Genomic DNA, 27,318 nt, shown 5'->3' on the forward strand with positions numbered 1-27,318 from the left:
TAAATTTCTGTTATATTTTTATTTGGATGAAAAAAACTGAAATTATACCTTTCCTAAACGATGATTTCTCATTGCATTTTTTGCATTCCTCACCGCTTAAAAATTTGATTTGTTCCTTCTTCTTGGCGGAAGTCTACGAGTTCTACGAGTTTTAACTCCTACATCACTAACTAAACGCTAAATTTGTTGTTTGTTAGGGCTACATTCCTTTTTTTACGAAATCGTATGACTACCTAATTATTTCGTGTTTCGTTTCTAGCTGCTGTCTCACTTTGCTTATTCATTGTTTTTAGATTGTGTAGAGTTCATTATGGTTGAGCCAACCTATTATATTCTTGTGTTGTGGTTGGCTTTTGATGTTAGCTTGAGAAATAGTAATTTATATTTTGAAAGATATACACTTTCCGGCTGCACAGACTCTTCCGCGAGTATTGGTGGTTATCGTAAGCTTGTGTGTGTGGTTATTTAGTAGGAAATGAAATTATTAGTAAAAAACGGTTGTTTGGAACACTGACTAGAACAACTACGGCGCGTTTTTCGATTTTATTCTATTTGATTTTAATTAAATGATTGGTTTGTTTTGTGTATGGCTTATTAATTGATGATTTTCGTTTCAATATGTATTGCACTTCGTTGGTTCTACCAGCACATATATGTGTATATATATACCCTCAGTGTCCATTCGTTATTCTTTCTATCCATCTCATGGTAATGGATCTTGTTCGGCGGATTTGAGGAAACGCAATTGCGACGAACTGATCTGTGCGTGAACGCTGTTAACTAGGCTCGTTCAAAATTACTATTCAATTGCTATTATTTTATCAAATTCTACGCAAGAAAACAATGCGCACTAACGAACATATTAACCTCCCAAAACAGGCTCTATCTAGCAGAGCTACGTAACAAATAAAACAAACGCAAACTATCGACCAAAAATGTTTCCTTCAGTTGATGATTATTGTAATGATTATTGAAAAAACCGGCAGTATCAATCGAAATGTCTACTGCTGGAAGTGATGATGATGAGTGTTGAAGCCTTTCTTTCAGCTTGTAGCGCCAGTTGCCTGCTGGTCGTTTTTCGGTTGACTACTGCTGTCTTGACTGTTGCTGCCGCTGCCGCTGACATCACACGCATCATTAGGAAGTTCATGTTTATCGTGCTCTTCGAACGGAATCCCGGCAGCTGTTTTGGCCATCGTTTCGGTCAGCATACGATCAACCTCTTCCTGGTTTGCCTGCACTACAGTGGGTGGACCGACCTCTTTCTGCCGTTTCTCGATCTCGTTCTTCAGGTTTGCTATCTCCTTCGAGCTGTGGATGAAGAGGGGAGCGAGATACATATAGATTAATCAAAATTGGAAACGGGTTGTGAGAAACTTGAATTATGTATCAATCGTCATGTGAGTATAACACTTCAAATTGCATAACGGATAGTATCTTGCATAAGATTACTTTGGAAAGAAGGAAATAAGTAGTCTGAGAAAAAAAAGTATTGTGATGACTTTTGGAAGCAAAAATAATGAGAATTTAACATGTTGGGAAAATTGTAAGCTACAATTAGAACACTGTAAAATAAATTCAAGAGAATCCTCCAAGAACATGGTCATACGTAGCACCTTCTTCCAGCACAGCCTCCAATACCGTTACACCTGAGATCACCACAGCCAAGTTACACAAAACAGCACACAGCATTGTCCTGCTATTGATGCCTTCCGCGTATCGTTATTGACGTAGGACTACGTCTTTGATTTCAATATAGGGGGGTCGTTTATTACGTTTATTAAGAGTTTTCAAAAGCATATTAAGCAGAATAGTTCTTACGATATATGTTATAACATATACCATTAGACGGCAAATTTATCCAGCATTTTTTTCAAAATTTTTCAACAGTGGAAATAATAAAACATGTGAGCAATTAAACAAATAAAAGAGGTATGTTTTGCGAGCGGATGTAAAGGTAAATCATGTACTATGCATTCTTTCTTCAACTTCGTTCCCATGAATGTTGTATGCAACAAAAAAAAATTTGTGCATTCGTTCTATCTATTAGCAAGATCTTTCACGAATGAAAACACGCTGAAGTAATCAGATGCAAGATTTCATCCATCACTCAAAATTAAGGCATGATTTCATTAAAGCAACGAGGAAAGTGTCACCCACACAGTGATATATGGGCCAATAAATAATCAATACAAAAGCAATACTTCAAATCGAAGTTGACATCTATTATTGATACATAACTTCTTTGCAGTGCTTCCGTAGCCGAGTGGTTAGCGTCAAACCTAATATGCCGGGGGTTCGGGTTCGGTTCTCGTTCTGATCGGGGGAATTTTTCTTCAAAGAACGCGTGGTTACGCGTATTCTAGAGCTTGTCACTCAGAATGCTTTTCAGGCGTATTGTTTGGCATAGAAATATCAACTAAGTAATAATGAAAATGACGCAAGTAATTCAACTTTGTGAGACGGCGAAGTTCCTCTACGAACGTTAGTGCCATTTAAGAAGAAGAAGATAATTCCAATTGAAGATATCCAGCTAGCGAATGAATTCTGTATATGACGGGGTGCCGAACATCTTAAGCGAGTGTCTTCCAGGCTGCGGTAACTATCATGCGAGGATTTATTGAGATCGGCATTACATCGCATCACAAAAATGAAACGAAATTAAATTTTAATAATCTCCATGACTCATATTCATAATTCTCAATGACTTAATTCCTGCTATGATAGATTGAGCAGCAGAACCAATACGACTTGATTGTGATAGTCGACAAATGAACATTATTTCGCCGAAAAAGCTACTGCTCCCGATGCCTTAGAATAAGATTAATAATAAAAATAAGACATTGGAATGAAATCGCAATATCATAGCTATCCATTAGAAATAAAGCAACTTCATGATTTCATGTGTATTTTACCTCAAAATATCACGAAATTGTATGTATTTTCAACCTTTTTTTTGTTTCTTCCCCATAAACTTTATATTCAATGTAATCAATGACGATATTTTTTTGTTTACCGATCCACCCTGTTGTGTGTCACACTGATATTCATTAATCATTTTCAGTTAGACAGTTGAACTTCCTGCCAGAAGCTTATTTGCTTTTTTTGTTCGTTACAAACCGTTTGACGGCTATGACTAGAGGCGTGCAATCCAGCTCATCATGATGAACAGCTCAGATCAGACCAGCTCATCTAAAAGAGCTGTTCTTTATGAACAGCTCTTCAGCTCAGTTGTCAGTGTATATATCTGGTGGCGACTTTCAATTTGGGCCCCAACTCGATAGTGTGATCTTCAGATTAGAAGACACGGAGCCAGTTTTAAAATGATAAAATTTAAATGAAATTTTTCACACTATGTTATTAAATTACTTGCAACACGTATTCCTGACTCTTAATTAACCATCTGTCTATATATTTCCGACATTTTTAGTGAGACTTTTCATTATAATATAAAGTTGTCCTCAAAAACAATTATCTTATGAGATTTTTTCAACACCTGCAAACAAAGTGTTTTTCATTGAAATAGAATACCAATTTGATACACAGAAGTTAATTTTCATTCATAATTTTAATTTTAAGAACGTATTCATTCTGCCTGTAAGTCAATTCTTATTTTTGGCGCCCCCTAAACTGGTAAACAAAGCTCAAAGCCGCCAACGCGAATATAACAGTTGAAAAGACAAGGAACAAATGAAACTGAACCGATATCATAGCACGAAGAGCGAGAGGCGGTCAGTTCATTTGGTTCATTTGAATCTTACAGCTCACACACTCTCTGCAATTCTACAGCTCTTTTCTCTCCTGCATCATTATCAAAGTGAGCTGAAGAGCTGTTTGTTTTTTTTTTTGCGAGCTGTTCCGTGTCAACTCACTTCAAAGAGTCGATTCTTCGGAACAGGTCATGAGCGGATGGCACATCTCTAGTTTAACGGTTATTTGGAGTTTCAAAATAGTTAAACTAACAGATTTCTGAACAATGAAAGAACTACATTTAAAAACAACTGTTCTGAGCAATCGCAGTCCTACGTCAAAATTCCGTCCGTGCCCGTAGGCTCAGACCCTTCTACTTTTTTGTTCTACCCTGACCGAAACTCTTTCCATACTAACCTTATTTGAACAAAAATAATGCCGTTGATGGCGTTCAGCATATCCAGCACCGAACCCATCGACGGCGGCTGGATGTGAATCGGTGGCAATCCACTGGTCAGCTTGCCATTCGAGTATATGTCATTCATTTTCTTCTGCAACACGACCGCTTGCTGGGTAAGATGACGCAAACATTCTGAAGATTCTTGGGTCTTCTCGTGATTCTCGCCCAGCTGTGTATTAAGAAAAAATATGTCGTGTAAGTTCATGCATCAATAAGAATTGTTGAAATGACAACCCACCTGTTGCTTGTAAATGGCATACGTTTCCTTCTCATTGTTCAACGCCGATCGGAAATCACCCATGCAACTCTGTGTTCGGGCCACCAAATGATAGCTCACTGCGACCTTCAACGATTTCACACCGTGGTATTTGATGTTTAGTGCTAACGCGTGTTCGAGGAACCGTAGCGAGAGTTCGTACTCCCCGACGGCATGCAGAATAAGACTGATATTGCTCTACAAGAAAATAAACGAAATGAATAAGGGATAGAACACAGGGAACTAAAAAACAGAATATCCTTACATCCAGCAGTGCGATATCCGGATGATTCTCACCACACACTATGGTTGCGAGGTATCTAGCACGATACAGCAACTTGAGGGCAGTGCTGATTTGACTGTTGGCAAAGCAATACAAAGCAAGAGGAGCCTGCAAGAGTGATTTTCAAACAAATGAGAATATAATCTACATTTGAGAGCGTTTGAACTTACATATTCAGCAATTGTATATGGATGATCAATACCATTAACCCGCTCGCTCATCAAAACAGCCCGCTGTTGGATGGCCAGAGCCTCCTGTGGATCACCCATAATATAGCTCAATCGAGCCAACATCCTTAAGCATTGTGCGTTCTCCGGATGCATAGCACCATAGACGTTATTCAACAAGTTCAGGGCTTCGCTGATCAGATCATAACCATCCTTGAAGTAACCCTGCTGAATTTTGCTCTGGCCGGTAGTGTAAAAGTTGTACGCATCGGAAGCTCTCGGGTTGATGTGTTTAACAACGGGGAAAACATTCACTATATCACTCTCCACAAACGTAGGCTTGTTCTTCATCTCGAAGTTGTACTCGCGGAGCAGAATTTGGACACCAGTCTTGAGGCAAAATGCTCGCAGCAGGCTGATCTTCTGCAGCCTATTGTGGGCGACAATCTGTTCGACCGAATCCTGGGAACCCGCGGAAGCCAGTTCGTAGTCCCAGTATGATTTCAGTTCCTGCTGGATCTGAGCCCAGAGAGATTTGGGAGTGAGCAGCTGCCATTCGTTATTATCTTGGGTGCACTGGAATGAGGATTTGCCACCTTTGCTGCCCGAGGAACGCTTATTCTGTCGCCGCTGTTGTTTGCCACTGGAGGAACCCGACTTGATAAGTGCATCCGATTCCATTCCGGCGTTCGGTAGCGTTGCGGTGGTGGTTAGGAAGCAATTCAAGAAATGACTGATAGCCGATGCCATACTCATCATTTCGGTGTTTTGCACGTAAGTAGTGAAGATGTGCTTGGCAGCTCGGACAATCAACTCGGAGACTGTGATTGTGTGAAGATATTCCAGCTGTTTGATTTTGGCCAATAGGTTGGCGACCTTCCCCAAATAGCGAATATTAATACCACGACTGTGCAAAGTTTCCGTTAAAGTGGTGCCGTCCATTGGAGCAGCCGTGTGATCCAAGCAATCGTGCACAAAGCTTGGTATTTGATGCTTCACTAAAAATTCGGCTGCATCTTTCACTAGCTGCTTTTGCTTTTTGATCGAATTGGCTGCGTCCGGATTTTCCACGTGCTTGATACCAGGAGAGTACACATCCGGATTGAAGCGAATGTCAAATTCATATTCCTTCAATGATCCCACTGCTTCACATGCTCGTTTCATAACTTCCTTGCTTTCGTTCTTCTCATCACTTGACAACAGTGATTCCATTAGTTTTTTGGCTTCCTCCGTTTGAACCTTGGGCAATTCGGTAGATTTTTCTTTTGGTTTTTTAGCGGGATCTACTACTTTCACTGGTTCTTCTTCTACTTTGACGTTATTGTTGGACTCCTCGACCTGTTTATTTCCATCCTTTGTGGCTTCTGGGTTCTGTTCTATGGCCTTGATATCTCCTTTCTTCTCGTCTTCTTTGGTCTCCTGCTTCTGCTGACGCTTAACGGTGTTCAGTTGCTGCAACTGGAAGGCAGCATGCTTGATGAACATCAGATAGCGACTCTCTACAAATGCTTCCAACAGCTCTTGCCGTAGGCAGCTCAGTTTGTGCTTGTGCTCTATCGGAAATCCGAGAGTTTTGCAGTCTTTGCTAAGCTCTTCGTCCAATTTTAGGAAGTTCACATCAGGTGGGAACGTTCGCAACAAATCCAAAATGTAGTGCCGACCATCGTTTCCAATTATTCCCTTACATTCAACCGATGAACACAGTTCGATCTCCTCACCCTTATCGTTTAAGACACTGTGTGGTAATATTTTCAGATGTTTTCCCGCGCTGTTCAGAAGTTCGAGATATTTCTCGTGCGACAGCACCGTTTTCCCAAAGTCAATCGATCCATACACCACAGATTGCTCCTGTTCCCTCTCTAGGATTCCGGGAATAATTGACTGAGCGGTGACTCTATATCCGCGGTAATCGATAACCACTGTCCCCAATGTGTATAATCCTTCAACATCCACGGCCGAATAAACTCGAACACCATGGAGATCATTCCGTGGTGCAACGAATGCCGCGGCATCTCCTCCAAGCTCCTTATAGTGATCCCTCACATCGAACCCAAGCGAGAAAAATATATTGTTCCAGATGAACATTTGCATCTTGGAATCCTCTCCCGGGTTAATCGCCATTACATTCCCATCAATCACAGCCATCGCACCCCGGGTTGCAGCGGTCACGAAATCACTATGAACTTTAAATATGGCACGTTCACGCAACAACCTCTCCGGAAGGGTTTCCCGCGGAAGTTCCCGTGTTGTTTGCAGCTCCTCGTTCCAATCCCTCGTTTGGCCGGGAATATGTTCCTCGTAGCCAAGTTTCGACGAGAAAGTATCCTCCGCCCGAATGGCATCGATCGTATGCTCCAGCGCAGGGGCAGACCACGTGTAAACCTGATATGGAGTCGCCACTCGTTCGAACGGATGACGCTGAGTTCGCTTCTTCTGCATCTGTGCAAAGCACCGCCTGAAAGTCGGCGATATCTGTGAGAGCAAATCTATCAACGAATGGCAAAGATAGCTCGGATTGTCTGGGCGAGGATCGAACACATCATCTGACGATTGATTTATAAAGAATCCCCGAGGACAGGCAGAAATGTGCAGTCTTCTATCTTCCATGGTCACAACATACAGATACATCAAATCACCGTGTAGCTTTCTTGGTCCCGGTGGTGGATTCCAAGCGGACGTTGTCAGCACCTTCAACGGTTGAGGACCTTTTTTGCCAACACCTGGGTGAAGTGGAAGCAACGGTCTCTCCTTTGCCCCTGGCATTATGAACTCCGGCGGAGTACAATCCACGCTATCCGAGCGCCCTTTTTTCTTCTCTAGAATGTCGCCCTGAGTAATCGAGTGTAGGAACGTGAGCGAACTGCAGTCCAACCCATTGTAGGCATCCGCTGGATCCATCGATTTGAGCAAATCACGCACATGACGCACATGAATTCTTGCCTCACGCATAGTGTACGGTTCTTCAACGACCTTTATTATCGAGCCATCCTTCAGTCCTTCAATGTTTTTGAGCTCAGCAAAGTTATCCAATGTGACTCCGTCCAGCTGCAGCGAGAAACACGTCCGATGGCACGTATCATCCCGATCCATCAGCAGTTGATGAATTTCCTGCACCAATTCCATGCTAGAAACCTGCACCGAAAGCGCCTCCACACCGGGGGACAGAATCTGCACCGTAAAACCCGTATCCTGGATTATTTCCATCACTTCCGAGTCGGATTTCTTCTTGCCGCTGCTATCCGCGTCTGTCCCATTCTGGTGTTCCGTTTCCGAGGCATGACCATTCACGCCGCCATTGATTGCTTCGCTGTGACCATTCACTTGGGGTTCTTTGGAGGTTTGCTTCCCGCCGGTTAGTGGCGGAGACGATTCCTTTTCTTTGCTGTTCCTCTGCTTTTTGCCGTTTCCTATTAAATGAGAGAAAAAGAAAATATGATAATTTAGATTTTTCGTGTGATGCTAAGCTAAAAAAGTCGTACACAAATCGTAAAAGACAACACGCAATCATCCAAATATAAACCCCAGCGTACACTATTAACGATGGATGCACCTTTTGCGGCAGCACAACAGCTTGTGATTGTATAATCCCCTGACATGGTAGTGGGGATTGTCGACGTCCGATCTATAACGCCTCCACATTCATGCACTTGCTGTTTCACCGAATTGTGTCACTTGCCCACTTTGCTGTACGCCACAACCGGTGCGTTTGTATGTAACAAATCGGATGCTTTCCGCACGCTCTCTCACCTAACACAACCACGAAGCAAAAATTGGAACCTTGAACTTTAATTATGTCGTCACAAATTATTTTCGGGTGCGACTTGCGCTTTCTTCCTTGTTTATATTTTTTTCCCGTGTGATGTCAATATAAATCGGGCTAGAAACCGTGGCGCGAGAAAGAAAAAAAATGGTTATTGTTTGAATTGTTGCGACGGAGGTTTCACACGCATTCAACTCGTTTATATTTAGTTGGATAAAAATATATTCATTTCGTGTGCAAACAGAACAACTGTTGATGACTGAAGTCAATTGAATAGCGACAGTAGTGTTGTATTGTTCATACTTGTAGACAATGTGGTCGACCGTTCTCCATATTTGCGGATTTTCACCTTTCTACAGCAAATACTCAACTTTTCCCCTAAATTGCAACGGTCATTGCAGATCATAAGCAATCGAAGTTGCCTAGTTTTATAATTTTTCGCCATCTACTAGGAAAACATTTGGCTAATTTTTCGTACAGATCATAAATCTATCTTTTCCTTTTTTGAAGCACTGAAAACACAAAAAACCAAAACGCTAGAATGAAAGAGAAAAGCACACCATACAACCATATTGTCACCATTCATTTGACACTATTAAGTGCGATTCACATACAACATCCACGTCACGTTCACGTTCCGTCCCGTCACGTTGTGTCAATTATTCTTCCTTACGACAACGTGAAGCGCAAACGGTCGTGGTCGAAGCCTGCTGAAGCGGCTCAGACGGTGGCCAAGCCCTCATTAACGGCCAGGAAGGTTCTGCTGTGTGTTTGGTGGGATTGTCAAGGAATAATCTATTATGAGCTGCTTCCCTATGGCCAAACGCTCAATTCGGACCTGTAATGCCAACAACTGGATCGCTTGATGGTAGCACTCATGAAGAAGAGGCCATCTTTGATAAACAGAGGCCGCATTGTCTTCCACAACGCCAGGCCACACACTTCTTTGGTGACGCGCCAGAAGCTCAGGGAGCTCGGATGGGAGGTTCTTTTGCATCCGCCGTATAGTCCGAACCTTGCACCAAGTGACTACCACCTGTTTTTGTCCATGGCGAACGAGCTAGGTAGTCAGAAGTTAGCCACAAAAGAGGCCTGTGAAAATTGGCTATCCGAGTTTTTTGCCAATAAGGAAGCGAGCTTCTATAACAGGGGTATTATGAAGTTGGCATCTCGTTGCGAACAAGTCATCGAACAAAACGGCGCATATTTGACTTAAAATAGATGATTGTAACTAATTTTATGAACAAATGAAAATTCAAAAAAAATACCGCAGGACTTTTTTGACAGCCTAGTATAATGATTAAACATTATTGATTGAGAGAAAACAAGTGTAGCTCGGTATACAATGTGACATTTTTCATTTAGACCGTATTAGTTTGGAAATATTAGGCGATTTGCTTAGGGGGTCCAAATTCCCCCCATTTCCCCTACTCGAAATGCAAATGCAGTGTTCAGTCTACGGACACTGTGGAGAGGGGTGGTGGATCACACCATTGAGGATAATGGCGGTTCCTTCGGCTGAAGGAGGCCAGGATGATAGCTCAGGATTTGGTACGTGGCTTGTTCGGAGAAAGGAAAACTTTGGAAATTAAACACAGGAATACTTCTAACTAACCGATGGTTTATTCGCGATGCTATACTTATGGCAGTCGTATATGGGGATATGGAACCATAATTATTGGTGAGGATCATCTGAATGCATATCTTTGTTTGTATGTGTTCGGCTTCTGTTACGCACATATTGAAATTTTGGAAAGGATGGGAAGGGTTAGTTGGGAAAAGTATAGGGATGAAAAAGGAAAGTTGATTCCTCTTTCGCGTTTCCTTTTCCTACACCGGCAACTCCCCCTGTCCGCGCACATTAGTTAGTGCACCAAAATTACGTATATCTACACACAGATTGATAAAATTGTGAAGTTCTGGCTAACTAAACTGCCAATGTGTTGACAACGATTTCGTGCAGTGGAAGTTGTGCACAAGAGAATAGAACGCTTGTGGGTTCAATTAGATCTCCTCATCGCGAGGACTCTCGTAATCCTCGCAACCCGAATAAGACAACCATGCACACCCCAGATTCACAGATTCGCTCTAGTAAATGTACTAGGGTCTGTTCCGTGTATATTTGGCTTTGCACGTGCAGGTTATCAAACGCTTCACTTTCACAGTCGGATTGGCGTACTCCAGATGATTAAATTTCATCCAGTTTTTGACGTAAGACTAAGTTTTACATTAAGGGTGCCAAATCAGAAAACAGGTCACTTTTTATGAAATAAAATTAACGTTAATAACTATTTTTGCTGCGAACGGATTTCAACGTTTTGCATACCAATCGAATTGGAAATTTTCTGAGATTTGTTTGCTTCACTATACATTACAATCCCATAGTCTGTATATGGTTTAAATTGATGAAAATTGGAAGCATTCCCATTTCCCCATACATTTGCTCTATCCATTTGTGTGCTTTCCCGAACAGAGCTATCAATAACGGGCAAAAATGCTACCAAAGCTACCAAAGAGCACACAACATACATGACATGCCGGGAAATGTTTGAGAAAACTCGCATTGCAGATGCGTTAGATTATGCTAATGAAATCGCAAGAAACAAGCATAACTCAATGGAAAAAACAGAGAAGGCATGAAAGCCCTGTGTAACTTTTTGTCTTCGAAAGATATATCGTTTTCTGACTTCATAAATGCCAGGGCAGTATTTTCTGCAACAACGGCAACAGTTCAGAATGAGTTGGTGGAAATTTTTGGATCCACCATGCTAGAGCAGATCGCGAGACAGTGAGACAAGTTAATTTTGTTGGAGTTATGATCAATGTTTCATTGATCTAGGAAATCTCAGTTGGCTACCCTTTGACATTCGTCATGAATTAAACTTCTTTTTAAATTTTATTCCAACCGAAAGATTTGTATCATTGAGAGATGTTAGTAGTGTAGGTCCGGTAACCATATCGATAAGCGGCCCATAGAAGTTCAATATTATGGCACAATATTTTTTCAACCTGGGCCATTGGACTAGGGAACGAATTCTCCACGAAGAAAACAGAGATGGTGTTTTTTTTTCTCGGAAGCATAAGCTAACAAAATCAAAGCTTCAACTTTTGGGTAAACTGATCACTCATGCTATGTTATTCAAGTATCTTGGGGTCTGGATCGAATCCAAATGTACTTGGGGGCCAGTATTAGGTATCAGAGTAAAAAATGTCAACAAGGATAAACTTTCGCCGTACAATTGCCGGCACCTGGTGGGGAGCCCATCCCGAAGATCTTATAATGTTGTATCGAACAACTATTCTCTCAGTGATGGAGTATGGCAGTTTCTGTTTTCAATCAGCTGCCAAAACACACCTCATTAAACTCGAGAGAATTCAGTATCTTTGTCTCCGTATTGCGTTGGGATGTACGCCCTCATCCCGTACTCCCACTAAAAGATCGCTTCAATTTACTATCTCTTCGATTCCTCATCCGGTGTAAGGTTATGAATCCATTGGTGATCGGACAACCGGTTTGTTGAACCCTTGCAGTCATAACCTTATAAACTGGAGGAAGTCCTACAAATTGTTCTAGTGGACCGATTTTTATCAATGATTTTTTACGTGATCTTGGATATATTTCTTGTCATCGTACGTAGGATTTTTTAAAATGCTGATTTTTGACGAAAAGGCGACATTTTTTGTAAAAAAAAAATGCGTTTTTGCCTTAAAAATCGAGAAAAAACCAGTCACAAAAATTTTACATTTTCAACACATCAAAAAAATTCTACGTACGATGACAGGAAATTTAGTGGAGAATCTGGGAAAATCTATTTCGTCAAAATCGGATGAACCGTTCCGGAAGAAGAACTCCCACCAGTTTGCAAAACTTTGTTTCGAGAAAAACGCGTTTTAAATTTTGGACCCGCGTTCCTTACGCAAAGATTTAGGTCCACTAATTGGCTTGTAACTTAGGAACGGAGCATCGGACAAACCTGGGACATCCCAGAGAACATTTTAGGACATAATTTTTATTTTTATTTTCTACCCCCTTAACAAGAATTACTCACAAAGTTATTTTTATTCAATTGTATTGAAAAAATTTCATCTATATTCTTAATTTCCCTCATGATTTTTTTTTTTTTCAAATCAGGCTGCGGGCCGCATGAACAACGTCGGAGGGCCGCATGCGACCCGCGGTCCGCAGGATGGCCACTACTGCCCTAGACGAAATATTGCACAAACTAAAATATTTAATATTATTGATCAATAATATTGAACGTCTATATGCCGCTTTAGTTTACTGCAGCAATTTGGCGTATCACCTGCCAAGCTGTTGCGCAAACATATGATGGATCTCGAGTGCTGTTAGGAGATAAAGGAGGAATTCAGGGGATCGTAAAGATGTCGTTTCCAAACGCTGATTATATTCATTGTAAGACGCATGTTCTCAATCTCGTTTTTTCGCACTCTTGCACGAATAATTCAAAAACAAGGAAATAAAATTAAAAAATTTACTGACTGCATCCTCGACGAGTTGAATCTGCGGTTTGCTGATCTTAATAAGTAAGCTTTTTAGGTTTGCTCGACTGCTCAATATTTGAACACTTTAATACGACGTTTCCTAAACGGTTAATAGATGATCTTTGTTGTCGTTTCTCCAAGTTTTACAAAGTGAATTTAGGTAAGGAACTGAGAGTGTTCTATCAGAATCTGTCAGAATTTTCCGAGAAGAAAATACCGCAGGTTAAAAAAACACTGATCGGTAGCAATCTTGACGATATTTGATGGTAGCGGAGCGACTCGAAAAACTTATATTTATGGCTATTATTGAAAACAAAATACTTCATGAGCTCCAGCATCAGTGTATTTTTTTCGCAAAACATAATCGATCAGTTTGCCCATCGCACAGAACGAAAAATTTCATTACTGTACCGCTACAAGAAATTTAATTAAACAAATAATTTGTCCCCGAAATCAAGACTGTAATATTATATTTAAGAAACATCCTATCATATTCCATTGCGCATGTAACTCAGCAATGTTGTATTAAATTTATATACAACATACGTCAACTACACACAGCTCAAAATTAGAATTAGACTCATGAATGCTTGAAATACGATGAAACACGAGATAGTTCCGCCAATCCATTAAAATTCTTGGTTCAAGAAAAAAATATATGAGCATTTATTAACCCCCATTCTGTAATTTTGAGTAAAAATTTTGGATTACCGTGTAGGTGCACAACTAGTCAACTCACTAGATGCCACTTTCTTTGAGAAGTAAAATATACAGTCCGGATCGCAGCAATATACATAGTATTTAACCGATTTCTGTAAACACTCGATTCTAGTCTATCTAACATGAAATTACGTTTCGTACCTTGAACAAACTCATATTTTAATATTTGATATATGCTCCTAAAAAGCATTTCTCGTGGTTACAATACCATTCAAAAATAGACAATCACGGCAGTGTTGTGCAGAAACGCGCGGAAGTGCAGCTACACGAACATCAAATACTATATTTAAACATAAGATAATTATCAGTCACGACCGTTGCACAGCCGTTGGGATACATATAGCATCCAGCGCGAAAGTGATCTACGGTAAGAAGAAGTGAAACCAAATTATTCCATCTCTCACTCTCTCTTAGTCTGTCCATAATGTGAACAGATAAGATTGATTTGAAGAAAAGCTGAAGTCTGGGAGCAAACAGAGAATGTTTTCATCCTCAAGAAACCTTTATCGCTAATCGTGTAGACAAACAGAAATTGAAACACGTGTGTGAGGAGCAAGAGAAGCTAAGTCGGCCAGAAGGAAAAAGTGTTTAGCGTCTAGCGATTTAACGATTAGGTTCTCATGTGTGGTATTACGACATACTCGCGTGTGTATGAGACCGGTTGAATTATTAGAGGTGGGTAACACTAAAATATTGATCTGCGATACTCTGGAGTAAGCCTTTGAGCGTGTTTGTCAACGGCAAAATTGTGCAAGTCACATTCTACACAACCAGTTAAATACCAAAGTTTACCATTCTGACTGTTGTGTGTGAGTATGGGGTGTTATCACTCACTTGTGTGAGATAGGGACCAAACGCGAGAATGCTGTCTCTCAACAGTGAGTAACAACAGTTGCTCTAATGTATGCATCACAGTGATCACAATGAATTTACTTCGTAAAGCTGCACAATATCGTAGGTGGTGCAAATTCAGAACTTTTATGTTAAAAACTAGCCTTCATCCGTTGCTGATGATTAGTAAGAACAGAATGGCAAGGACAATTTGATGCGCTGCCAAATTGGCCGGTACATCAGCTCCAATGAAGTTATCAGAACCCAGCGTTTTTTACTAACGAGACAGCAACTGAACGAAACTAATATTGATTTTCTTTATTCCATTTTTCTACTTCACGACAAAATATATTACTTTTTTTCACTTTTCATTTTTTAAGAGATCAAACATGTCTGTTACGTTTATGGAATATATTGAATTAGGAAAGGAATTGTTTGGGTTTTTTTTTAATTTTTGTCGTTATTCTATTATTTTTAATTAGTTATTATTTATTCAACAACCAACATATTCACTTGAAATAATGTGTATGGCAGAACAACGTTTGCCGGGTCAGCTAGTTACATCATATAACTCTAAGTCGTGTATGAAGTGGGATTGAACCACAATCGTATATAATGTCGATCGAAGTATACATCGTGTATAATAGTCGTTCGCGAACTGGACTTTCTTTGACTGGATTTTTTTTAACGGAAGGGGCCGTAATTGGGCTGCAGTACATATATGTATCAATAATAGATGTCATATTCAATACATAGTTTTACTTTTGCTTTTTTTTTACTCGCTAACTGGGTTGCAACAGTTAGCGAGTAAAATCCAATAACTGGTCCAGATAGCGAACGAGTACTGTATATCTAATGCCACAATTCCATCGATTCGACTCGATGCATGCTACAAACAGGGTTGCCATAATAAAATATGTGTCTGAACAAATCTTTTCATCTTAGTTTCTTAGTTTTTTTTTCAGGAAATCTGTATTGATATATGTATTAAAAAAGTCCAATTTTGAAGCATAATTTTAGCATTAGTACCATTGAATGGTTGTGCTCCCGTGGCCGAGTGGCTAGCGTCAAACCTAACATGCCGGGGGTTCGGGTTCGATTCCCGTTCGGGAGAATTTTTCGTCAAAGAAATTTCCTCCGTCTTGCAATGTGATCACACGTTTTCTAGAGCTTGTAACTCTGAACGCAATCAACTTACTGAACTTTTTCTCTGTTTCGGGCACTGTTTGCCTTAAACTGGCTCTAAGTCAAAAATTACGCTACGTAGGAAAACTCTGTTGCTTACATTCGAAAGATAAGAAAATTTCATACAAGACACAGTTTTGTGAAACCTTCTAATTAGTTGATTTAAGTAACATTTTAGAAGTGAAAAACTTCAAAGTTTGTGTTTTTTAAGGAATTATGCTTAATTTTATCCAAAAACTACATAATAAACTTGAATGTTTATATCGACTCAATTAAAGCTCTCTAACCGCTCTACGATTTGTTTTTGATACCCAACTTCTATCTTTTATAATTTCGTTAATTATAATATCATTTTAAAAAATTCCTGGTGAATCTTCAACTAAAATCTACCAAAATCACGATTTTTACTTTACTCGTAATAGGCAATTAACTTTCACTTTAAGGTTGACACATTCCATTTCGCTTGGAATAAGTCATATTAGAAATATAAAAAATATTTTTTTGGAACTGTGTATAATCGAGTCTAAAATTGAGCTTGAGCTTGAGCTTGGGTAGACTGTACAATTCGTAGTTGCTCTTCGTGATTGACCTGAACCAACCAAATTGCACAAAGAACACACAGAATGACGCTTGGGACTAGCAAATCATTCTCGTTGTGCAATTTCCGGTGATTCGAGCTTTAAATTGTCAATAACGACGCCGGCCACGTCCTTACAGTCACCAGGGGAAGGGAAGGAATGTTAGTATGATATTCGCCGCCCGAAATCCAGAAGGGTCGCCTCTATAGCGTGGTTCCCTAGCGTTTATCATGGAAGGGATAGTTGTTAGTGGGAATGGTTAAGAAAAATCAGGATTCACTGCGGTAAGTGATGTGATTCTAGAAACGTGACCTCTCAACGATTCGGTTAAATGAGATGAATTCGTTTCTATGAGTTACTGTAATTTAATTCAAATTATAATTATTCTATTTTTTTCACAATTTTCACCAAATGATTAGTAAATAATATTTTATAAGCCGTACACAATACTGCATCCCCAAAATTACACAAATATTGAAAAACAAAACAATGAAAAACTCGCAAGAAAAGCAAGTCAATGGTTGAATTTCTGTTTAAACTGCAAAACTAAGTAAAATTTTATCGAGGACGGAAAATAATGGACATGCTTAAAACATTTTCCTACATGGCGATTGATGTGTTTTTAAAACTTTGTTCTCAAAAGCAAATAAAGCAAATCGACGGTTAGATGACTGTGGGAATATGAGTGAGAATTATTCGTTAGTATGCATTAGGCTGGAGTTTTTCTTCTACACAACTATACAATTCCCATCAGAATATACCGTTACCATACGATATTCAACCATGATCTAACACTTATGCTCAAGGAATTTTAACGAATTATAACCAGATAATAAAAACTTTTGGATAAAAGATATGACAAAAGATGAAATTGATTAGAATTGATTAGAAAATTAGCTGTGAGATATATTTGCTTGACAATTTAACTACTTGTACAGCTATTATGTATCCGATTATCGTGATAATACCACTCGAATAAAATTCGATTATATATCTTGCTGCCACTAAGCCATTTACACACGATTCCGCTTTGATTATGAACAACTCATGCACACACTAACACTTATAGCTTGCATCACTCGGTAGAAGAAAAATAAACATGATGGAACATGAAAATGACCGAGTCAACCGGAAAGCGGTCCGGGTTCACATGAGGCGAAAACGCCTAATATAGATTTAACTCATAGACTTTGATCTTCCACTTTCAGTAGATTTCATTTCACCGCCACTTCACTATCTATTTTGCAAGCACACACAAACGCGAAGAAAAATTGCGTATTGCAAAGCAAGACAGACTGTACCAAAAAATATCTCTCCATGTTACGCAATCGTCATGCAAAAACAAAATAGTTCTCAGCAGTTGCATTAATCAATTGCTTTCTTTAGTTGTCTAAAAAGTTTCAAAAAACTCCAATGAATCCGTCCTTATTTCGTATCACTTTCGTATCGTAAAACCGAAGCACTTGGTCTTAAATCAGAAAACCATGAAAACTGGGAGGAATAGCACAGAGCACAAACGCGCACGTCTGTCTGCAATTGCAGCTCAATCCAAAAACTCTGTGTATAATCGAGTCTAAAATTGTATATAATCGAATCATAATAAATAATCGAGTCCGACGTGTATTACTAATAATGAAAAGTTATTTTAAAAAATCTGTATTTTCTGTATGAAACTCAACTATCTGTATCTACAGATTCTTGGTTTCAAAATGTCCCAAAAATCAGTATAAATACAGTTTATTTCGTAGATATAGTAACCCTGACTACAAGTCAATGGTTATTGCTTATTGAAGTGAATCATTTTCCGACGAAATCGGTCTTGTCGAGCAATAGCTAGCGGATCGGTGCTGCACGACTTGTACGACAATTCTGAAGGAACTATGTCCGTGAAATAATCTGGTAAGGTCACCGCGAATAACGAAAATCTAAATGGGCTAAAAATGAGGTTTAAACACGAAACAAAGATATTTCATCATGAAAACTATGATTTGTCAATACAGAAATAAAAAAAATCGATTATAACTTGTAATAAGATAAAAATTTATCACTAGAAACAATTTCAACAGTGTTTTCTCCACGCATATCATTTGTTGAATGACCATAAAAACTATTTTTGAGAAAACTTCGCCTTCGAAGACTACGAATACGAGTTTTAATGAAGTATCGTTGTTTTCATTTTAAAACCATGACAAGTAATATGAATTAGTTGTGTACATTTCTTTCAAGAAATATAGTCATGAATGGAACAACAATAAAGAATGAAAAATAAGAAGAATAAGTTTTATAATAAGTTTTTTCAGTGACCTTCTCAGGTTTCTCAGAAATAACTCTTCGCGGTCGCGATTGAAGTTTGATATAGGATAGGCGTGATGAATAACGGAATATACCGTCAGGATGATCTAGTTTAGAGGAGTTCTCTCGGTTATATTCTCTGATTTATTACAGTTAAATATCCGCCGAGACCATTGAATTTCGATAAAAATTACGTGTGATGAATACTAGAATATATAGCCGGTTCACTAATTTTACAGATTCTCCTTCTCAGGATAGCTAAAGATATTTTCTGCTGCGTGTTGTAACACATGAGATTTTTGGACTCTTGTTTCTTCAAGTGGTCGAGTTGAAAAATATATCGTCGATTTGAGTAATGTTGAAGCATTGTCTCGGAGACCTAAAATAAATAAAAAATAACCTCGGTCATCGCGATTGAATTATATTTTTAAAGATAATACAAGTGACGAACATCGAAATACATAGTCAATTTAAGCGAGTTTAAAAGAATTTCCTCGGTGACCCTCTCAGGTTCAGAATATATCGTCGGTATACTAAAAGGGTTTCTTTGCGACCTTCTCAGGTTGCCAAAAATAACCTTAGTCTCCGCGATTGAATAAAAATATATAGATTGAGAGCTTTTAAAGGAGATTTTTTATGAGCTTCTCAGGTCAGGAAAATTATATATGTACTACGCACGATGAATACCGAAATGTATGACCAGTCCGATAAGAATGTATATTTTTATCAAATCCCATTTCGCCGAATAGTTGAGAGTTCAGGTTTTTAGAATCACATCACTTACCGCAGTGAATCCTGATTTTTCTTAACCTTTCCCACTAACAACTATCCCTTCCATGATAAACGCTAGGGAACCACGCTATAGAGGCGACCCTTCTGGATTTCGGGCGGCGAATATCATACTAACATTCCTTCCCTTCCCCTGGTGACTGTAAGGACGTGGCCGGCTTCGTTATTGACCATTTAAAGCTCGAATCACCGAAAATTGCACAACGAGAATGATTTGCTAGTCCCAAGCGTCATTCTGTGTGTTCTTTGTGCAATTTGGTTGGTTCAGGTCAATCACGGAGAGCAACTACGAATTGTACAGTCTACCCAAGCTCAAGCTCAGAAATATTCTGAGAATTTTCCTCAGAGGAGATCCAATACTTATATGCTAGCCTTCATTGTTTCTATTCTAGCGGCTGTATAAGTTGCCCGTTATTCACAGCTCTGTTCGGAAAAGCACACAAATGGACAGAACAAATGTATGGGGAAATGGGAATGCAATTTAAACCATATACAGACTATGGGATTGTAATGTATAGCATATCAAACAAATCTTAGGAAATTTTCAATTCGATTGGTATGCAAATCGCAGCAAAAATAGTTATTAACGTTAACTTTATTTCATAAAAACGTGACCTGTTTTCTGATTTGGCACCCTTAATGTAAGACGTAGTCCTAAGTCAAAAATGCAGATGCTCCGTCAGATGTTTTTGAGCTTGGGTCGCTCCGGCAAATGTTTATCTATAAAAATATAAAAACCCATGCTCTAAGTAATTGAGAAATTTAATAATCATTTTGGGTGTATCTTTATAGAAAATTAATGCTTCATGAACATACAAAATAACTTTTTGATGCAATTAACGTTGGTAGACCGCAGCCTAACATTTGAACAATTAGTCGCCCATAATACCCAAAAGTTTGTCCACCTCTGATATACAGTTTCGGACAAAACATTGAAACCACTGCTCAAGCAAAAAAGAAAGTGACAAAACCTCTACATTCCTAGAAAAAAATAATCCAAGCCAGTGCTTCAATCCATTTATTAACATTTATTTGCATTGTTCGAAGAAATTGTAAGTCCTCGTTAGCTCGGTGGTACTAAATCGTTTGATTACCTCAGGATCGACTCTTACCTTTAAACGAGGTAGACTCACGAATACAACGGAAGTTGTTGGTGATGGATATGATTGAGAATATGCATGTAATAAGAACAGAATGGTAAGTATATTTTTAAATTTTATTATATACTAGCTGACCCGGCAAACATCGTCCCGCCCAAAATTTATTTTTCGTTATCACATCCACGTTTTCTTACTAAGCCCAGGTTCATGGGTCCAATCGCAGAACTGTTCATAATAAAATAGAATTAATAATGTTCATAATAAAAAAAATCTTCTAATCTACTCTTTAAAATTATTTTTTACTATAAAATTTCAGTACTTCTACTAAAACTCGTCATTATAATATCAGATTATTTTCAGACACAATTCTCATGCAAGATTTTTCATCCACTTGCAAATAACATGTTTCTTCGTTACATGGAATAAATGTTTGATACAGAAAATATGATAGAATAAAGACAGCCCTAAATCGAACAATTACTTTCTCGAGTTTTGCTCTTATCAACATTCGACGATCCATTTTTATTTATATAGATTGAAGACGATATAGGAGTGCGTTTTATCACATTAAAATCCATTTCCACTTTCGAACGAAGATCAATTTCGTTACCGCAAACATCAAATGGACTAACAACGCTTGTCAATCTGTAATTGTAGAACACATGCGAATTGAATTTTTCGAATTTTCCCATTTTCCTTCAGAGTTTTCCGAAAATTTTCAATTGTCATGTTTGGTTGGAATATGTTCGGTTGAAATATGCGCATTATTTTTATGAGAAAAAAAAGAAACATTTCTCGTACCTAAAAACCCTCTCATCCCAAATTTGGCTCCATTTGCTTGATTAGTTTTCGAATTATGCAGAAGTTTGTGTTTCATTTGTATGGCAGCCCCCATGCCCTTAGAGAGGGGGTAGGTGTGTCGAACCACCATAGAAACGTTTCGTGCCTCCTAAAACCTCCATATGCCAAATTTGGTTCTATTTGCTTGATTAGTTCTCAAGTTGTTCAGCTAAGTCCCAGAGTGTCGATTTTTGACAAAAAAAATTTTATGGTAGTCTCGACAAACTGAAACACAGGATGAAACTTTGTATTTCAGCTTTGAAGGTTTGGTCGTGGATCAAGTCTATAATACATTTGCGAATGAAACTACAAATCAGTGGTCCAGAGGAGTTGATTGCGTCACAAATTTCTGAAAAATGTTACAGATGCGAAAGATGAAACAATAAGAAAAAAATTGCAAAACAATTCAAAGGGTTTCTGAATATCTGCTAAGGTCGGTTAAGTTGTGCTTGGAGAAATTGGGTTTCACTGGTTCGTAATACTTTAATTACTAACCCCGAGTTGCCGCGGATAATCGGTATTACTAACCTTAGGTTTAGATTAGGTTAAAGTAGGTTAAGTTAGGTAAAACTTTCTACTTTTTTTAGCAAGCGCAAATGCTAATTCAGTGAACAGGTAATAAATTGTAACTGATAAATATGAAATAAATAAAAAGAAAAAAAAGTATGCATAAAACGCATGTTTTAATGAATGACTATTGTTTTAACCCTTTCGCTACGAGTGTCGTCTATAGACGTCTATAGAGTGATACTGCACATCGATCACACCACCTTTTCGGAGCACACTGCCGTAGTGAAAGGGTTAAGTACAGATGTTATAAATTTCTTCGAACAATGCAAATAAATCATTATGAATAGATTGAAGCACTGGATTGAATTATTTTTTCTTTTTTTGCTTGAGCAGTGGACTTAATGTTTGTCCGACACTGTATGCATATTCAAAGTAAGCGTGGAGAGATCAAATTTTTACATATTTCCTCAAAAATCGGAGAGAATTTATTTTCAATGCATGATAAATAATTATTCGGTTTTTATTTTCACAATTGTTCGACAATTGCAATGAGTGTTCGAATTATGATTCGAACGGATTGCAAAATGCAAAATTCGAGTTCGATCGGATCATACAATACGATAGGATTCCAGTACATATAAGTGTCAGAATTTTGAGTTTGCATCCGATATCCGAAATTGAAATCTGCATCTATAATCCAAACTTTTGGAATAAGGAATCAAAGCGAACTCTCGTATGTCATGCATACAAAACAGTAAGTGAATACAACCCCATCGGAAATATACACAAAACTGATAACGAAATATCTCTCTTCCTGATGAACGTCATCATTAGAATGATGCAATTGCAATCCCGGAATGAGTAACCACGCTCTTTCTCACATGGTGAACCGGCGACCGGCCGGTTATCGAAGTGAGAGGAATGATGTAAAATCTCGTTCAATCAATGAAATTGAAGCAATAATCTTTATCAGTACACAGAAGTACTGCAAAAGCAACTGATTAGACTTTGTAAACTGCATTGCGTCTGAGGTGCAATGTAAGTACGAAACGTAAATCGCAATGCAATCAGCTATTTTGTAGTAGCGACATACTATTCAATATTTTCTCTCTATCCACCGATCACATGTTTGACTCGTTACGAGTTGACTTGTGTGAGATAGTGACAAACAAGCAAACACGGGAGAGCACTTGCAGTGCTGCCAGTGATGTGGTGATGTATGAAAAACATGCCAAACCCGATAGTTGCAGCTTTGTTGTTTCTAAGCTCTGTACAAAGTTTTATACGTCTCAATAATCATACATCAAACATGAGCAAACTTAAAAACACTGTACAAAATAATTTACGATTTTCCCGGTATTTTTTTCTTTCAATACTGAACCGCAAGTTACCTTTCCGTACATCACTGCGCTCAAGTGAGAGGAAACAAATCTAGTGCTCCACTCTTTCGTATGCAGATGTACTTCCGAAATCACAAATTTTCATAATCTTCCCTCTGGGAATGCCTTTGTTTTGTTCTCAATGGATGCTTCCTGAGCAATCTATAATCACACCTATCAGCCGCGGTATCAAAGTACCTTATCCTTATCCGACTTCCAGCCTACTAGCAGGCTGAGCAAATGCTTCAAACCGCACGGCTCCAAGTTACGGGAGGTCGTTACGTAACTGATTATATGACTGCTCGTGTGCTGCATGGATTTTGTCATGGAGTATCTCCCGACGCATATCGATTTTACGATTGAAAGACTATTTACTCTCACCCCGCGGTTGGACAGAATAGAGTCAATCATTTCAATTATCGATTTGAGATGAAAAAAAACCAAGTATGAACTGCGAATTTTGACATTAATCAAACCACATGTATCGGCATTCTAATGGAGCCGATGTTTCAGCCGTGAAGAAATGAAAAATATGGAATCTAACCTTTTTTCTTTGACTCTGCATTAGTAGCTGCCGCTGCCGGTCCGCCTTTGGAGACCGATGAAGTCGAGTTGCCGTCGATTTTCTCCGTGCCGAGGGCCATTTTTCCTCAACTTTTGTATCTCACGGCAACTATTAGAGGAACAGTATTCTATCAGAACTGACACACAAATCACTTCAAACCGCACATACAATTTTCCACGCCTTCTTGGATGCAGAAAAAAAATTATCCCAATACTCTTCTCTCGGTTCAAAGTTTCACCAAAATCGCGTGCAGCGAGAACAAAAAACACTTGCCTTACTACGCGACGTGAGAAAACCAACTGCGAGTAGTTTCAGATCCCTCGAATGTCAAGAATCAGGAGAGACCGACACACACTGAAAGAATCCGTCAAAGGAACTTATGTATTGTAAATCGGTATTTTATTCGACGAAATATATAGGAAACGCGAAGATGTATCTTGTATTTTTACTATGAATTATGGAGAAGAATATACAAAGAAAGACGGTTTGTAGTTGACCGTAGAACACGGCGAATTATACGACTTTTAGCAGGCAACAATTATGCAACACGCGGTTTGTGGTAAACGGACTAGACGGCTCGCGATGTAAACACACCGTTCACATATTTTGTGATTTCTTTTCACGTTTAGTATACGAAATGTCATTCGATGGCTATTGTTTTGTGTCAATCGTAGGCAAGTAGGTTTTTCAACATTGGTAGGCCCGAGTTATCACAATTTGTGGGGGATAGTCAATGGAAGATGAAGAATAGAAGGTGGGAAGATTCATGAAATTTTAGTTACTTTTAAAATATCGGGCCCTTATGATTTTGAACGCTAGCATTGATTTAGGAAAAAAAATAGTTCGTTCATTTCATTTGCCTATTTTTACTTTTAATAACAACAATTTTCCTATGTAGTGGACTATTATAAGAAAAGCAACATACATAAACAAAATCTGTGACGTCACAGATTTAAAAATTCTTCCCACCTTTCATTTTCCATCTCGCTTTTCATCGACGTGTTTTTTATGTAGTGAACGTGTTTATTGTGTGTGTGTGTGTGTGTGTTTTCCCTGTACGTCACGTACATTCAACGAGCTAATCAGTGTTGTGTTGCTACCACCCAGCAAACATTAAGTCGTATGAATAGCTATAATTGGAGGCGATATACATACAACCAAGACACATTTGTATGATATATGATGCAGATAACTAGCATATACACACAAAAGTGGGGGCGATATACGTATATGCCATATTTTGTACGCATATAAAGCCGTATATAAAGATATGCGATGCTTTTTGGACTGATATGCGATTTGATACGACAACGTCACCACTCAATCCATCGATGACATGGAAAATCGTGTTTTTGCATTTTATGCGATTTTAGATATATATGATCGATATTTTTATTGATATTTTATGCGATTTTGATTTGATACGAAATTATATGTGACTTATCATGTGCAAAGTTATACGATTTAATGTTTGCTGGGCAGTCTTGTTAAGGCAAGGCGCAAATTGAGACGCATATAGCGCGAGTAACTTGGCGCGATATAGCGCCTGTTTTTGTGGCTAATGAAAACAGATAGAACGGCGCAAATTGGCCAAATGACGCGAGATGGTGGAGCGCTCGTGAGACACGACTCACGCGACGCTGTGGCTGAACCACAGTTTCTCGTGCTGCTCATGCCGGTTGTGGTAGTTGTGTTGGTGAACAATCATATAGCGCCGTGGGTTTGATACTGTATGGCTGTACTGGTCGAGTGATTGTGTTAGTAAATAAATATATCGCGCAACTCTGTGTTAATCAGTCATTGTATGCGAGTGGCATGTTATTTACACCAAACTGCGACTCATTATGCGCTCCACCACGCTACGTTTGTGGCACGTATGAGTCGTGTTGGTAGTCTCGCGTTCGCTTACGAGCGCTATACGCTTCTCAATTTGCGCCTAGCCTAATGGTTACCATCGTATCACTAATAATGGAGACGTATGTGCTATGTCATTAATGAACATCATAACATGAACAGTCAAAGTACCGTCGACCTAAAAATGTCATATGACATTTCGGTTTTTTCCGTCTTATTCATTAGCTTTTCATCGTCCCGTAATTAAACAACAGTGTTCACGGGGAATGCTCACCGCTTGAAACGTTCATTCAACACATTCGCACTTGATAGGGAATAGTTTGTCGGTTGCTTTGATCTAAACAATCTGTCTAAAAATCATCCATCGTGTATGGATGTGTGAGTGAGAAGGTGGATGTATGTGAGCAGCTACGCTTGAATGCAGAATAAAGAGAGAAGAAGAATGCATATCACTGCAGTTTTAATGTCAAATGACATTAAAACTACAGTCAAAGTAGCCGGAATTAAAGGATGGTTATGAGCACGAATGGTAGAAAGGAAATAGCATATTTTCACCACTCTTCTGGGTACGTTCGACAGAAAGAGAGAATATATAAACGTTCAATTGATTGTCGTGTTTGCGGCTGTGCGTTTATTTCAGAGGTGACTGTTGGAACCGAGCAATGCTTTCTTGGTCACATTCGCAACACATATAGTGATCCCCGATTTTTGAAATTAATCGTTCATCAGCTAATAGAATAGTTTTCAGCAGTTCGTTATTCGATACGATTAATCGACCCAAATAATCGATTAATCGATTAATCGCAATACTGAGAGAAATAATCCGTCAGACTAATATTTCTCATTTGCTAGAAAGCCATATGGAATCAAAAATATGTTAATTCCACCTGAAAATCAATTATTATCCTTTACGCTCCCCTAAAGTCGTAAAGAATGCTCAATTCGCGTTGACGGCACTGAGCTTCGTTTATGAACTTACGGGAGCGTCAAAGATAATGATTGATTTTCAGGATAAAACTGTAACGGCCGTACGTTTTTTTCTCAGCGTTTGGATCGATTAATCGACGTAAATTATTCGTTCGCTTCGATTATTGGTTGTGCAGTATTCGTTCGATTAATAATCGATTTCTGTAGGAAGTATTCGATTAATCGATTAATCGAACGATTATCGGGGATCACTAAATACATATTGAGCTCTGACTCTCGCACAAGAGCAGTATGTGATGGTTGAGAGAAATGTCGACCGTTTACAACACTGGTTGCTACCAGCCGGGTGCTATGATTGGTGCTAGGATCGTTAGCAAAATCTCAAGCAGAACTGTCAGTAAGATACCCAATTCATGTATAAAATAAGGGAAAATATCAGTGGGATACTCGATATGTTGGCTCCTGTCAGTTCGATAGGGGTTCTCTAAAGACGTCACCCGGGTGGTTGCTACCCTGGAGGAAGCGACAATGTATCACATATATTGTTGGTATTATTTTGCATGTGTATATGTGCTTCTTACATTTCCGACCTACACTGCTTATTGTATGGTGAGATGAAGAGTTCTTTC

At 38.9% G+C, this 27,318-nt stretch overlaps 1 protein-coding gene across 3 annotated transcripts; it reads right to left on the reverse strand.

Annotated features, from left to right (window-relative positions):
• LOC129768428 (clustered mitochondria protein homolog) lies at positions 1 to 24,508 on the reverse strand. 3 transcript variants are annotated; one of them, XM_055770080.1, is made up of 7 exons: positions 24,077 to 24,508; positions 23,888 to 24,016; positions 4,860 to 8,263; positions 4,672 to 4,797; positions 4,389 to 4,604; positions 4,108 to 4,319; positions 1 to 1,311 (listed from the first exon to the last, which is right to left on the reverse strand). In XM_055770080.1, exons 2-7 carry the CDS (start codon positions 23,985 to 23,987, stop codon positions 1,044 to 1,046), a joined length of 4,326 nt encoding a protein of 1,441 aa, XP_055626055.1. In that variant the 5' UTR covers positions 23,988 to 24,016; positions 24,077 to 24,508; the 3' UTR covers positions 1 to 1,043. The 3 variants fall into 3 exon arrangements, with proteins under 3 accessions (XP_055626055.1, XP_055626054.1, XP_055626056.1); XM_055770079.1 differs by having other exon boundaries at positions 23,888 to 24,508; XM_055770081.1 differs by lacking the exons at positions 23,888 to 24,016; positions 24,077 to 24,508 and adding an exon at positions 8,336 to 8,459.
• Positions 24,509 to 27,318: the final 2,810 nt, after the last annotated feature.

The sequence above is a fragment of the Toxorhynchites rutilus genome, chromosome 2, assembly GCF_029784135.1.
Source record: "Toxorhynchites rutilus septentrionalis strain SRP chromosome 2, ASM2978413v1, whole genome shotgun sequence".
Classification (NCBI taxonomy): domain Eukaryota; kingdom Metazoa; phylum Arthropoda; class Insecta; order Diptera; family Culicidae; genus Toxorhynchites; species Toxorhynchites rutilus.